The following is a 15,298-nucleotide window of genomic DNA, read 5'->3' as shown; positions in this document are numbered from 1 at the left end:
TATAACCGGACTATCGATATATCCGATCCTGCGGCATGTAAATTTTCTCCTTGCGTTCATAGAAATAGTATCGTAATAAGCAGTCCTATCGATATAACCGATATCGATATAACAAGACTTTACTGTATATGTATTACATTGTAGTTTGGACAGCTGCCCTCATTTCAAAGTCACATAACTGCAGACCCATATAATTTAGGAATTAACTGTTTTGTTCTGATGAAAAAAGAGAATCTAAGGTTTCTTATGCTGCATTGAATGTTTATGTAGTCCTAAAACTCAAAATTCTGTGGATGTGCAATTTGAGTTAAAAATGACAAAAACCCTGGCACAGGGGTAGACACATTTCGGCGCATCGTCTGGCAGTGAATGAGTTAATCAATTAAGTAATTAACTCATTCACTGGCATTCCCGAATGTATTTGGATATTGTTTTTTTTCTTGCTTGGGTGCCGATAAAGCACTGGCCAGACCTCTGGCAATTTCTTGCCTTCCACAAGGGGGCAGCATTTCCCTTTTTTGCATGTTAGCGCTTTGTTAGAGCTTCAGCTGTTGTTCAAGCGCTATATAAACCATTATGTATGTATTGCATTGTATTTTGGACACCTGCCCCCATTTCAACGTCAGATAACTCCAGACCCATATAACTTAGGAATTAACGCTTTTCTTTCCTGGTGAAAGAAGAGAATCTAAGGTTTCTAATACTCCATTGAATGTTTGTGTAGTCCTAAAACTCAACATTCTGTGGGTCCTGCAATTTCAGTGACAATGACAAAAACCCTGGCACTGGAGTGGACGTAGATTTCCACATCATCTGACAGTCGATCAGTGAATTCTAAACAATGATTTTTCACAGCGTCATTTTACATTTCATTATCTCAAAACGTATTTTCCGGCGTGAGAAGCACAGCCAAGCACCGCCGGAAGAGCTCCAATGTGCTGTTATAAAAAAGAACGCGCGTCGGAGCAGTTTGCTGGACGTGAGTCTGGAAGACAGTTTATACGCTTCTTGCTCCTAAAAGTCGCCCCCATCTGAGCAAGCAGAGTGCTATTCCATTCCTTCTTTTTTCATAAACACACGCACACATACACACACACACACACACACTGAGGCATGCAAAGCAGAGGTACTTAAGGGAGTGGTTGGATGCTCCCACTCATCTTCCGGAGGGCCTGTTAAGGTTTTGCTTCCTCCCGTGGCTCCTCCCCCCCCTTTAAACATGCCGGAAAACAGCTCTTGCACGCTTTATTTGTCTCACTGGATCATTTAATAAAAAGTTGAAACGCTCATCAGAGTATAAATAATCATAATAATAATAAGACAAATCCTTATTAGGTGTATTTCATGCTAACTCGTCCATTAGAAGACCACAAATGAAATAAAAAAATGGACTGAAATGCTCCTTAAAGGACAACCGACACTTGCGGACAAGTTGTGTCCATAATTTGTAAAATCACTTCAAATGACTTCTACTGAGCATATTTTACAAAGATTCCACCGCATATAGCTATACAGTGAGACCTCAACTTACGAACTCAATTGGTTCCCAGACGGAGTGTGTAAGGCGTAAAGTGTGTATCTCAAAAAAAGAATTCCCATAGGAAACCATTAAAATGGGAATAATCCGTTCCCAGGTTTCCATAAAATATACTTTTCAACTAAATAAGCCTTAAAACTACACACAACATACCTTATTCTATGTATAGTAAATGTGCTATTGTATTGCAATGAAAGAAATACACTGCATTGTATCATAAAGTCACTTTATTTACATTTGTGATGGTCATTTATGGCTTGATGGAATGGCTTTGGAGGTCGAAGGTCAAAGGGAATTGCATGAGGACTGTAATTAAAGAAATAAACTGTGCTGTAAAATAAAGTTTTATTTACCTTTTTGATGGCCGTTGATGGCGTATGGAAGGAGAGTCACCTTCCATAAGGACTGTTGGTAACTTAACCTCTGGTGCTGTTCGGTCGTGTGCTTCCGCCGAAGATCACTCCGCCAGCCGTGGTGGGTGTGTATTATGAAAATAGTGCTTATTATAAGGTTTAATTTTCAGAAATTTGACGTTTGTAAGACAAAAAGTTTGTAAGTTGAGGTCTCACTGTATTGTACATTTTAAGACTTTGTTTGGTCTGAAAACATCGTGTTGATCCGTGTTGATGGCGAAATTAGAAGGAAAAAACATAAATAACGTGATGGTGAATCATTGTGTGTTGCACCAACATTACCAATTGCGGTAACACCATAAAAGTGGACACAAAGGAGGACACAAGAAGGACTTTTTTAATCGGATGCAAACATGTATGCTTTCCTCTTCAGAACTATTTGAATCATATTCATAACTGGATGAGTCACAAGGAAGCATCTTCTCCAAATCTGAACTCTCTGAAGCCATTGTTTTTTTGTCTGGAGTATTATTATTATTATTATTATTATTATTATTATTATTATTATTATTATTATTATTATGTCTTTCATCTTCCTTTCATAACGTTGCTGCTGTGAAATATACATTTCTCCACTGCGAGACGAATAAAGGTGAATCCAATCCAATACAATTATAACAAGCTCATAACGATACTTTTGACTCCACGTGGCTCAACGTTAGCATCCGACTCCTTTCCATTTCTCCTCCTTTTCTCCGGTGGCGGAGAAATGACAGGATGGAATGGTTCTAATTTCCTCTTTCCTGGTGGGCGGCAGGCGGACGTGTGGGCCGGCTCGGGAATATGGCAAAGGGCCCAGTTTTCCCGGCGAGTCGTTTTGAGAGGAAAAATGACAAGCGTCCCAAGATTGCCGTGAGGTTCGCCATTAATGCCCGTCGCAGTCCGAAATTTGTTAATGTCCCCTTTTTTTAGTCATTAATCAAGCGATTTATTAATTTATTCAACAGTCCAGCTTGCCTAACAGCTCCGCTATATATCTTTCTTTCAAGCTTCCATTAAGATTCCATTAGTCCGTCACTAATGAACATTTCCCCCATTGTTAGCATCTGAAAACTATTAGCGATTTTTGTGTTGAATAGGAAACGTACCCGGACGGACTTTATACTTAAAAAAAATATGTCGTAAACACACAAGGTGCTCTTTCCCTCCCTGTGTCTTTTCTATCTTGTCGCCCCAGATGTGCACTTAATCCACTCAGTGGGATGTGGGGGGGGGGGTCCCTGAATGACATCACAGTGTTTGTTTGTGGGGAGGGTACGGGAGTGCGTGGGCACGCAGGCATTCATCTTATCAGAACCTTAGCCTTTTGTATATTTTGTGGCGAGTCGAGTTCTGTTTGGAGATTTGCGTCTCGACCTTGCCTGCTTAAGGCTGACATTCAACTGGAAGCTTTGTTACTCAATAGGTTTGAGGTCTGGACACTGAGATGGCCACAGGAGAAACTTGAAGAACTGTTTTTGGCGGTTTTCTGTATTTCGGCTTCGGAAATTAGCTTTTAGAGTCTTAGCTAGGTTTGCTAATAATTACGGAAAGCTTTGCATTTTTAGCTTCCAATCTTACTTCCGGGTTGAGTGAACGCTGGCGCGTGTGACTGCCGCTGCTCACCCGCAGAAAAAAATTGTGTATCCCGATAAATAGTTCGTCTGCCAAGGTAAAATTTTCATAAAAGTTCGTAATTCAAGGGGTTCGTAAACCGAGGTATCACTGTATATTTGTTTTTTTTTAATGTGTGTGTTTTTTTTTAATTGGTTTCCAAAGTTTCACTCTTAAGTGTTTTGGACCTAAGGGTGCTTGCTGTTGCTTTCTTTCCAAACTAGCAGCATGTGTGAGTTTTGATCAACAAAGCATAAGGCAAGTTGCAGCAGATCAAACTCCCACTCACGTTTTCGTCACACACATATACACACACACACACACACACACACACACACACACACACACACACACACACACACACACACACACACACACACACACACACACACACACACACACACACACAACTGATTCTAAACAGGTGGAAGCCGTTTTGCATTCACGGCAGCACCACTGACTTGCCTCTTTCGATCACTCTTCACTTTCATAGCTTAGCACGTCAACAATTCCCGCTCCTGTCCTTCTTTTCGTGGTCTGCTGTGTATTTTTTTGTTTGTTATGTGATGGCATGGTCAGCTTCCTCGGACCAGACCAAGGGTATTTTGTCCAGACTTTGGCTTGGCTCGCTGGCCCGACTTCCCTATTTGTGGACTGACACCGCTTCCTAAACACGCGTCCTGAGCCAGATGCTATTTCAATCCCGTCTGTTCACCACGAAGTGACCTGTCAAATCTCCACCCCCAGCTCTGAAATTCACTTCAGACTGCGTTCGCATTCAATATTTTCTGTTTTCGAACGTCTCTGTTCTCAACTAATTTGATTTTTAACCAAAAACATTTGTTTTTTTTATGCCTCTGTTTACAACCGAAAATGGGTTCTCAATCAAACTGAGTGCACCTGAATGCACCACTCGACTCCACTACGCTTCCTTCTACGTCACTTCCTTGTGTCGCGTGTCATTGTCACCGACGCATTGTACTTGTGTAGCGTTCCATTGTGAGCAGACATTGATTACCCTATTTTCCGGTGTGTAAGGCACACCCAAAAGCCTTGATTTTCTGCAAAAGTGCACATGTGAAGTTATATTGAGCCTCAATAGGTCTCGCAACTACCGTCACCATTCCCCCCAAGAAGTAGTGCGTACCCCTAGCCTCTACTGTAGCGCCTTATAATGTGGTGTGCCTTATATTTGGAAAATTTTATGTATTTATACAGATGCTCCCCAACTTACGAACGAGATACGTGGTACGAGATATGTGGTCCAAATGGTTGTTCGTAAGGTGAATTTGTTTGTAAGTTGCTTCAGTGCTATATTATGGATGGAATGAATGTTTCGGGCTTATATAAGTATGTTTAAGGTTGATATAAATATGGCTAAGGCTTGTATAAGTAACCTGTATTGGTTTTTACTGAAAAATATACATTTAATAAAATATATGCGATATAAAGACATGTACAACTGGAGAGAATACTACATATGTTACTCCAAAAATGGTCGTATGTACCGTTGTTCGTAACTCGAATGTTTGTAAGTAGGGGAGCGTCTGTATATTATATTTGGAAAACATTTTTCATTCATTGAAGGTGCGCCTTAAACACCGGAAAATATGGTAAATTGATGATCAAGGGAAATGTTTTGGCTTTCGACCAAATCTGTTTTCAAACAGGTTTCTGGAACAGATTATGGTCAAAAACCAAGGTTTGACTGTACTGTGAATCACTTGCACACAAAAAAAGTTGTGGAAATATTTTTACTACAGTAAAGTCTCGTTATATCGATATTCAAGGGAGTCCGAAAAAATATCGATATAACCGGGACTATCGATCCGATAACGTGCGTGCATAAAAATAGTATCGATATAACCGGGAATATCGATATATCCGATATCGATATAACGAGACTTTACTGTATTTGCCTAAATACCAGACATGTACAATTGTAACATACAAAATGTTGCTAAATGTTAGCACTCTGTACTCTATCCCATGTCTTTATCCGCACCTGTCGTTTCGTAACCAAACGAAGGATAAAAAGTGTCACGTGGCCTTTGCGTCGTTGCCTTTTTTTTTAACTATAGGCCGACTCTTCGTCAGTAAAAGTTTGCACACCCCCGTTCGTATACAACTGAGTCACCCCGAACGTCGCCGTCAGACGTCAGCATCCACGCGGAGAAGCCACTTGAAAATCCTTTTCACGCGTTGACGAACAAACGCCAGCTGTGTGTCATGACAAAATTGGCCCTCGCCGACAGGTGTAAGTGCGCACGTGAGGAGACCACGAGGCCCCCGGCTGGCGCCGTTTTGAGATCTTTTGCTGTGTCATCAATCGCTCATTGTAAGGGGTGCCGTCACGTTCTGCGGCGGCGGTTGCGTAACGCGCCAAACGTCCGCAGAGAGTTGACTTGAGGATCAACATGCCGTGAACTGGGTCAAAGTGGTTGTTTATAAATAGTGTCGGAGCGTGGGCGTTGGAGGGGGGGGGGGTGAACTCTGATGATGATGTCACCTTGCGAAGGCCGCTCCTTGATCCACTTCCTGTCGGGAACAATCCCCACTTGTCTGGAAAAAAAATCCAACACCACCGCTCATCGCTTTTGACTCGCCACCGGACAAGTTGTGTCCATAATTTGTAAAATGACTTCAAATGACTTCTACTGAGCGTATTTTACAAAGATTCCACGGCATATAGCTATATCTTACATTTTAAGATTCGCGCTGAATATTCAGGAAGTCTCGTTTTTGCGTTGGTGACGATTCCTGACGTGACGTCACGTCAGGAACGCCCCTGACCGAGAAAGCAACACACAATGCATTTTGGGTACTTTGTTTGGTCTGAAAACTTCATGTTGATGGTGAAATTAGAAGGAAAACACATAAATAACGCGATGGTGAATCATTGTGTGTTGCACCAAGACTACTTTTCGATACTAGTTGACACAAATTCCCTGCAGATTGCGCCCATTTCCGGAGCTTCGGCGCCATCCTGTGCATTTTCTGGGACGCTACATTGGAGTCCTGACGGCTCAAAATGATATGGAAGGACTTCTTTAATCGATTGCAAACATTTATGCTTTCCTCTTCAGAACTATTTGAATCATATTCATACTGGACGAGTAACAAGAAAGCATCTTCTCCGAATCTGAAGCCATTGTTATGATTCTAGAGCAAGGCGAAGACGTCCTGGCGTGACGTCACGTACAAGGGGGCGGGACCTTCTGAAACTCGCCATCGCCGAGGTCATTTTGAAGTAGTTTTGGGACACTTTAACTCATTTTTATTGGTGTTTTGCATTTGACTAAAAATATCAGCCTGTGTGTTTTGGGTATTTTAGATGCTATAAAATGTTTTTCTGATGTCAGTTAGGAAACAAAAAAAATGGTGTCCTTTAAGATGTATCGGTGAGATCGACGTGTCATTTGGCCAAAGGGGGTCGCTGGCAGGTTCCCCACATCAGTTCGGAGAGGAAATGTCAGTCAGGAAGCCCACATGTTGAGTGTTTAATAACAGCACGAGGCGATCTGTCGTTGCAGAGTGCGACCTCGGGCTCGATAAAATGCTTGAAATGAGTCATTTGAAAAATAAATATGTAAAAAAAAATGTTCGATTTTTGGCCAGTGACTCACCTATTGTACACACCTCCGCGAATCATTTTGTGTCATTTTTACACTCCTACTCTAATAGCGTATCTTCAAAATGATGCTCATCTGTATCTTTTTTATGTAGTCGTTATTTAATATGAAGCACTTATTATGCTATTTTTCAGAATATAAGACATATATACTGTAATAATAATAATACATTTCATTTCTAAGCGCCTTTCAAAACTCTCAAGGTCACTTTACAGTCACATAATAGTTTTTTTTTTCTGTGGGTGAGCAGCGGCAGCCACACGCGCCAGCGTTCACGCAACCTGGAAGTCAAATAGATAGCAAGCTAGCTAGCTAGCTGGCGAATAGATGGCTATATCATCTATAAGAAGATGGATGGATGGATGGAGCTGGATAGAGCTAGATAGATACATGTTTTTGCTTTTTACTTTACTATGTATGTGGAACGGTCGCGGCTTGGAATTGAAGAGGATTTATGTGGGACAGGAGACGCGTGAAAATCTCTTGTCAATGGATGCGACAGCTTCGTTTTTGCTTTCAACATTTAGCTTGTAGCAGGCATGAAAATTTCACCATGACGTCCCTGATCCACTGGTGAAAAGGACGCTTTGATCCTTTCCTCCATCTGGTACTGCTTCATACAACATAGAGGATTCAGAAGTTGTTTAAGATTGAACGACTTTGTCTTTGTGTTGTCATATTATTTGTTATTTAGTTTTTGTACTTTTGATTTCAAGATGGCGCCGCAAGAGTGGCTACCTTTACAGCAGGTTCTGTATTTTATTTTTCTACTTCTTCCTTTCCTTTCCTCTTACTTTCATCACTTTGCTGCTGTGAAATGTAAATGTCTCCACTATGGGACTAACAAAGGCTAATTGAATCCAATCGAAAATGATTTCCATTCACTAGAATCTGTTTTGGAAGCAGTTTTTGCACCTTTTGAGGCTAAAAATAATTTGTGGCGCAAAACCTTGTTGCGGGAGATGTTCCATGCAAAACTGTTTGTTGCCTTCAAGTCCCATAATAGTTGCCTTGACTCATTTTATTTAATTTTCTTCATCTTCTCTTTTGTTACGACGCATTACATGAAATTTATTATGATTCAAATCCCATTTTTGCTTGGTCGCCATTCAAACGCAAAAATCAACAGCAGCGCAACAAGTCCAGCGATGAAGCGCCCAACTCTGTTGCTAAGTTACAGAAGAATCTTCTCCTATTTTTAGTGGCCAAGACTCAGATTCTCATAGGCAGACGAGGAACGTTGACTTTGATAAACATGCTTTTTGCAAACTGAAATTCCTGTCTACATACAGTAAAGTCTCGTCATATCGATATTCAAGGGAGTCCGAAAAAATATCGATATAACCAGGACTATCGATATATCCGACCCTGTTTGCATGTAATTTTCTCCGTGCGTGCATAGAAATAGTATCGATATAACCGGGACTATCGATATATCCGATATCGATATAACGAGACTTTACCGTATTTAAATCAGTCACTGCCATTCCCGAATTTGTTCGGGTTTTGTTTTTTTCTTGCCTGGATGGCGATAAAGCGTTGGCCAGACCTAGGTATTGGTTTTTTTTTTGTTTTTGCCTTCCACAAGAGGGCAGCATTTCCCTTTTTTTTCCATATGAGCAATTTGTTCCAGCTTCAATGTTTAAGGTTTGGACTGAAAATTAAATATTTTATAAAATATATGTTCTATAAAGATATGTACATGTACAACTGGAGTGAATAATAATAATTGGATTGGATTTGCCTTTATTAGCCTCACAGTGGAGAAATTTATATTTCACAGCAGCAAAGTGATGAAAAGAATGAAAGTAGAAAAACAAAATGCATAATAATAATAATAATTATTATTACAGTAAAGTCTCGTTATATCGATATTCAAGGGAGTCCGAAAAAATATCGATATAACCAGGACTATCGATATATCCGACCCTGTTTGCATGTAAATTTGTCCGTGCGTGCATAGCAATAGTATCGATATAACCGGGACTATCGATATATCCGATATCGATATAACGAGACTTTACTGTAATTATTATTATTATTATTATTATTATTATTATTATTATTATTATTATACAAACTCTCAAGGACACTTTACAGATGTTGCTGCAAAAATGTTCATATGTACCATAACTTGAATGTTCGTAAGTAGGGGAGCATCTGTATTGCATTGTATTTTGGACATCTGCCCTCATTTCAAGCTCATATAACTCCAGACCCATATAATTTTGGAATTAACTGTTTTTTTTTTTCTTATGAAAGAAGATAGTCTAAGGTTTCGAATGCTGCATTGAATGTTTATGTAGTCCTAAAACTTAACATTATGTGGGTTCTGGAATTCAAGTGATAATGACAAAAACCCTGGCACTGGAGTGGAGACAATTTTTGCACATCGTCTGCCAGTGAATAAGTTAATGGAGCGACCATATTTCGAATTTATTCCAAGTGCTTGATCTTTTCCCAGGTACAGCGCAGTTTTCCCCAGCCTCAACATGGCCGTCAAACGCCGCGAGCAGACCTTGCAGGACTACAAACGCCTGCAGTCCAAAGTGGAGAAGTATGAGGAGAAAGAGAAAACCGGGCCTGTGATGGTCAAACTGCATCAGGTATGACGAGATACGGCGCCCCCTACCTGCGAATAGTAGAGAGTGCGCAGGGGGTATGTGTAAAAAATAGTCAAGCACATATGGGCACAGTCCTTCACCCACGCTAGCTCTCAAGTTTTGAAAAAGCTACCGCTGCACATCTACTGGCTCGTCATTGAGAATTGGAAACACACACATAAACGTGCACACGCCATGCCATTACCGCGCATATTCGCAGATAGCGTCGCTAACGTTGCCGCTAACACATCCTCACATGGAGATCCACCCACACGAATTGAGAAAAGCAGCCTCGGGGGGGTGAAAGACTGGAAGAGGCCTCTGCACGCCTGCCCTTTTCAATCCACACGCACTCGAAAAGACTATCAGAAAACAAAAACACACGCGTCTGCCATTTTGTTTTTAAATCAATTGTGTCATAATTCACCGCCCCAAAAAAACAAACAGCAATATGCTCTGTTTTAAATATCCTGTCTCTCTCTCCCTTCCATAAGTCTCACCCTCTCGCATATTCATGGTGCGTTAGGTGTCGACAGTAGACCCGCTAATACACACTTACACACGCGCACACTCGTGCAGAAAGAGAGCACGGTGGTGCTCGAGTCCACTCACAGCCATGTCTGCCCACATTACCTACTCCTCCTCCTCCTCACTGTGGTCGTGATTACAGCCATTTTTTTTGGGGCGGCTCTTCTCCGTGGGAATTAGGCAAATATCATTCTTAGAGCCAAAAAAAAAAAAAAAAAGCAGGCGCCGGTGACTTTGGTGACTTGGTTTTTCATGCCACATTTTTAGGGGGTGACAATTATTTTATAATGGTGTCTAAAAATGAATCCAGTGGTGGTTTCATACCTGTCAACCTGTACGTTTTTTGCCATACAAAGTACAGTGAGACTTCAATTTACGAACTTAATTGGTTCCCAGACAGAGTGTGTAAGGCGAAAAGTGTGTATCTCAAAAAAAAAATCCCATAGGAAACCATTAAAATGGGAATAATCCGTTCCCGGGTTTCCATAAAATGTTCAACTAAATAAGCCTTAAGCCTGTATTTTATTTGATAATGATCTGGAAGAAGCTGCCCATATTTTTAAACATGACAACCCCTCCCCTCCCTCCCCAGGCCAGAGAGGAGCTGCGACCGGTCAGGGAAGACTTTGAAGCCAAGAACAAGCAACTACTGGACGAAATGCCCAAGTTCTACCACAGCCGCATCGACTACTTCCAGCCCAGCTTCGAGGCTCTCATTCGGGCGCAGGTTAGTGAGTGACACCCCCCCCCTAGCAGCAGTTAAGTAAGCGAGCGTGCGTACGTACGCCTGGTGCCGCGTCTCTTTTGTAATGCGATTAAACCTCGACTCCCCCACTCGAGTGGGCCTCGTCTGTCTGGCTCCGTGCCCCCTCCCCCTAAACATGCCTTTTTTTTTTTTTAAAGCAGCTGCCCTCCCCACCCCGGCCGCCCGTTGTCATTTCCTCCATGGCACACTCCTGATTAGCAAACGAGATTAGCTTTAGCTCAATCTGCGCTTTGAACTTTGAAGGATGAGGACAATTGAATCTTTCAATTTACCTCCCCCCCCCCCCCCCCTCAAAAAGAAAAAAGTTGCAAAATGGAAAAAAAAAGGAACAAAACGGCGCTTGGGAGGAAATGCAATTGACCATTTGAGTGTCATGAATGAGCGCTTACGCACATAGAACGCACGTGGGTGGCCCGCTGGACCTCCCTCGGTTCCGTTCTCCACTCCCTTTTTTTTTTTTCCTCCCGCGTTCGGCCTCTCCCACGGTAGAATCGACCGAGGCACAAAGGCCGATATTGTTGACGCCATTTGTTTCGATGCGATTGGTCCACCTGTATGTAATAGCGATCAGATGTTTCGCATTGTCTTGCAGCATGTGGGTTAAGATAAAAAAAAAAAACACAATAGTCATTGTTTCTTGAACACACGCTGGGAGTTTACAGTCACTGCTCCAAAATATGAGAGCCGCTACATTTTGTTGTATTACAAACACGTCTGTGTATGCGCTCAGTCGTACAGGATTGGATTGGATGTACAGTGATACCTCAGTTTACGAACGCTTTAGCTAACGAACCTTTCGCCTTACGAATGTTAAATTCGCGAGAATATCACCTTGGCATACAAACTATTTTTCGGCAAACACACGGAGCGCCACGATGACTGATGTGTCATTCGCAAACGAGCCGGTTCTTGGAGCTCCTGAAATGGCTGGCAGGCGGCTTTTTTTTTTTCTTCCTCTATTCCCCGCCCTCGGTCTTCGGTTAAAGCCGCACGTGATTGGTCAAGATCCGTGGTAGAGAAAGGGAGGGCACACACGCTGCAGTGAGCATGGGGAGGGGTCACAGAAACACACACACACACGAAAGGGAGACGACCGAGCTTGAAACAAAAAAAACTAAAGTGAACAAAAAAACAAAAGTGAAATGGTGAGAAAATGGATAGAAAACACAGTGAAATTTGGACTCGTTTCAACTTTATTGATAGTTCAAAGGTAGAGTGTAGACTGACTGCAAGGTTAAAATAGCCCATCAATCAGGCTCCACAAATAACCCGCACAAGCCATCTGTACAATTTGAAGAGTAGACAAGCAAGGGAACCAGCTATTAATGAAGTTTATAGTGTTGCAATATCACAACTTCCAAGACGTACAACCCAGAGCTCCTTGAAACACTTTATGCACAAAGCTATCCATTCCATAACAACCATCACAAAGGTAAATAAAACGACTTTATTATATAGTACAGTTTATTTCTTTAATTATAATACCATAGCACATTTATTATACATAAAATAAGGTATATTGTGTGTAGTTTTAAGGCTTACAAAATTAGAAAATTATGTTTTATGGGGACCTGGGAACGGATTATTCTCATTTTAATGGTTTCCTATGGGAAATCCATTTTTGGGATACACACTTTTTGCCTTACACACTCTGTCCGGTAACCAATTAAGTTCGTAAGCCAAGGTATCCCTGTAATAAAAATCGGATGCGGTCTTAATGTCCTATATTAGGCGAACAGTGACCCCTCACACCCCCTTTTCTGGGCAGGTGGTGTATTTCACGGAAATGTACAAAGTCTTCAGCGAGCTGACGGATCAGATCGACCAGGCGGGCCTCACCGACGAGCAGCGGCAGAAGGAGAGCGAGGCCAAGCTGAACGAGCTGCGCGCTCTCTCCATCGTGGCCGACGACTGACACGCTAACGGAGGCGATGAACATTCCCGAGCCGCTTCAACTGGTTAGTCCTTCCCACTTTTGAAAGAAGCCATTGAGCCAAATGCAACTTTAACAATTTCCTCAAACGGCGGCCGTCCCGCGATCCGCCTTCCAAAATAAAACGCCGTATTTTCAGCTCTATCAAATGCCCGTTTGAAATCACCGGTTATGTTGGTTCGCAACAATATCAGTAAAAAGTTATTAAAATGGGTCATAAGTGTCATTTTTGGACAGTTAAATAATATTTCTAATCATTTTCTTTTCCATTGCTATTCTGTACATTATAACTCTGTTACTAACCAAAACAGCAGCACCTCAGTTTTCATTCCATAGTCGTGGTGGTCCATTTTTAATGGAAGTCAGATCACTTGGCATTAATTGTCCTACAGATTTTTGTATTCATTATATATACAGTGATACTTCGGCTTACGAACGCTTTAGCTAACGAACTTTTCGCCTTACGAACGTTAAATTTGCGACAATATATAATCTTGGCATGCAAACTAGTTTTCGGCGGACGAACCAAACCACACGGCGCCACGCCGGCTGGCGGACTAGTTTTCCACACACCCTTTGAGTGCAGACATGGTTTGCTATCGAGTGGAGTACTTTTGGTATTATGGGACCGAAAAAGACCCCACCACAGGCTCGAGTTAAGCCGAAGAAGACACAAAAGAAAATTACTGTCGAGCAGAAGAAGGAGATCATCAAAAAACACGAACAATGTGTCCGTTTGTGTGACTTAGCATCCCAGTACGAGCATGCTAAGTCAACCATTGCTACGTGTGGCTAAGGTTGTTTCTGTGTTTTCAAACCAACGGTTTCAGGCAATAGAATAGGTTCAAAAACTTCTGTTGATTTGGATTAACGGCAAACAGCTAGCAGGGGACAGTGTGAGTGAGGGTATTGTCGCTGAGAAAGCACAGCAACTTCACTCATATATCATCAAGAGGCAACTACGTCAACGACCATCACAAAGGTAAATAAAACAACTTTATTTAATTACAGCCCAATAGCACATTAATTTTACACAAAATAAGGTATATTTTGTGTAGTTTTAAGGCTAATTTTGGAGAAAAGTAAGTTTTATGGGGACCTGGGAACGGATTATTCTCATTTTTAATGGTTTCTTATGGGAAATAAATGTTTGCAGGACAAACTTTTCGCCTTACACACTTTCTGGGAACCAATTAAGGTCAGCTGAGGTATCACTGTATATATATAAATTAAATAATGATATATATATATATATATTAAATCATATAGGGATAGATAGATAGATAGATAGATAGATAGATAGATAGATATAATTTAATGAAATAATAAAAATATTAATATTAAAATATTTGTGAAATATATTTCACTTGTTTTTTTTCCTGACAAACTGCCTTCCGTTTACTACTGTTTGATTTTGGGTTTTTATTTTTGTCACTGTCTTGGTGGATTACTTCTAGAGATATTTTTAACACTCGACGTGTTTTTTGTTGGCGTGCTTCTGGCGCTTCAAGTACTTAAAATGGCTCCAAAGTTTACTTCAAGCGAACCGACGACGACGACGGGGCTCAGGCAAAATCGAGACAAGAGCTCCCTCTAGTGGCCAAAAGGGGCATTTGGTGTAAAAGCGTCCACTCTCGCTAAAAAAAAAAAAAAATGGGGTCAGAGGTTACACAGATGCACACCGGGTGCTCTTTCATTTGTCGTGTCGTACTTTGACTTTTATTGTGTTGTTTATTTTTTAATTTAAGCTTAGTATTGATTAATCAATGTGTCTTTTGAACTGCTTTTATTCCAAGTTTGTCTTCATGTTATGGTCTTTTTTTCCTTTTTTTCAATTGTAAACTTGTTTTTTTCAATAGTGCAGCTATTCATCCATGAAGAAAGATCTATTCTAATATTAATGTACTTTTTAGTTTTTACTGTTGTAAAATCATGACTGGAAGGCAAGAAATATGATTGTCACATCAGGATAGATCAGGTTATTGATTATTGTTTTTTTTAATATATTTTTGTGGATCTTTTAAATTTTACGAGTAGCTTTCTCATTAAAAAAAATGCAACTTTACTCAAGTTCCATTTTTCTTGTATTTTTTTGTTTTCAATGTGACCGTAATAACCCGATTAAGTAATTTTTTTTACATCACTAAATCGTTTTACTTTGAAGGGTTTTTATCAGTTTGTAAACATTGTTTGCTTAAATTAAGGAAATAAATGAGAACTGACTTCACTCTCTTTGTTTGTCCTTTTACTGCATTCGACTATCCTGAAAAAAAGCACGAAACAAGTGAGAAAT

At 40.8% G+C, this 15,298-nt stretch overlaps 1 protein-coding gene across 1 annotated transcript in view; it reads left to right on the top strand.

Annotated features, from left to right (window-relative positions):
- Window positions 1–15,232, top strand: part of bin3 (bridging integrator 3) — a 31,428-nt gene extending 16,196 nt beyond the window's left edge. Inside the window, exons 7-9 of the mRNA XM_088993629.1 lie at window positions 9,640–9,781; window positions 10,899–11,033; window positions 12,841–15,232. Coding sequence (XP_088849755.1) covers window positions 9,640–9,781; window positions 10,899–11,033; window positions 12,841–12,987 — 424 coding nt within the window. The 3' untranslated portion in view covers window positions 12,988–15,232. The remainder of the gene's footprint in view (window positions 1–9,639; window positions 9,782–10,898; window positions 11,034–12,840) is intronic.
- Window positions 15,233–15,298: the final 66 nt, after the last annotated feature.

The sequence above is a fragment of the Hippocampus bargibanti genome, linkage group LG04 (genome assembly GCF_051943395.1).
Source record: "Hippocampus bargibanti isolate YZ-2025 linkage group LG04, ASM5194339v1, whole genome shotgun sequence".
In the NCBI taxonomy this organism is placed as follows: domain Eukaryota; kingdom Metazoa; phylum Chordata; class Actinopteri; order Syngnathiformes; family Syngnathidae; genus Hippocampus; species Hippocampus bargibanti.
The sequence above is the reverse complement of the archived record's forward strand: the minus strand, read 5'-3'. Positions and strand labels throughout refer to the sequence as shown.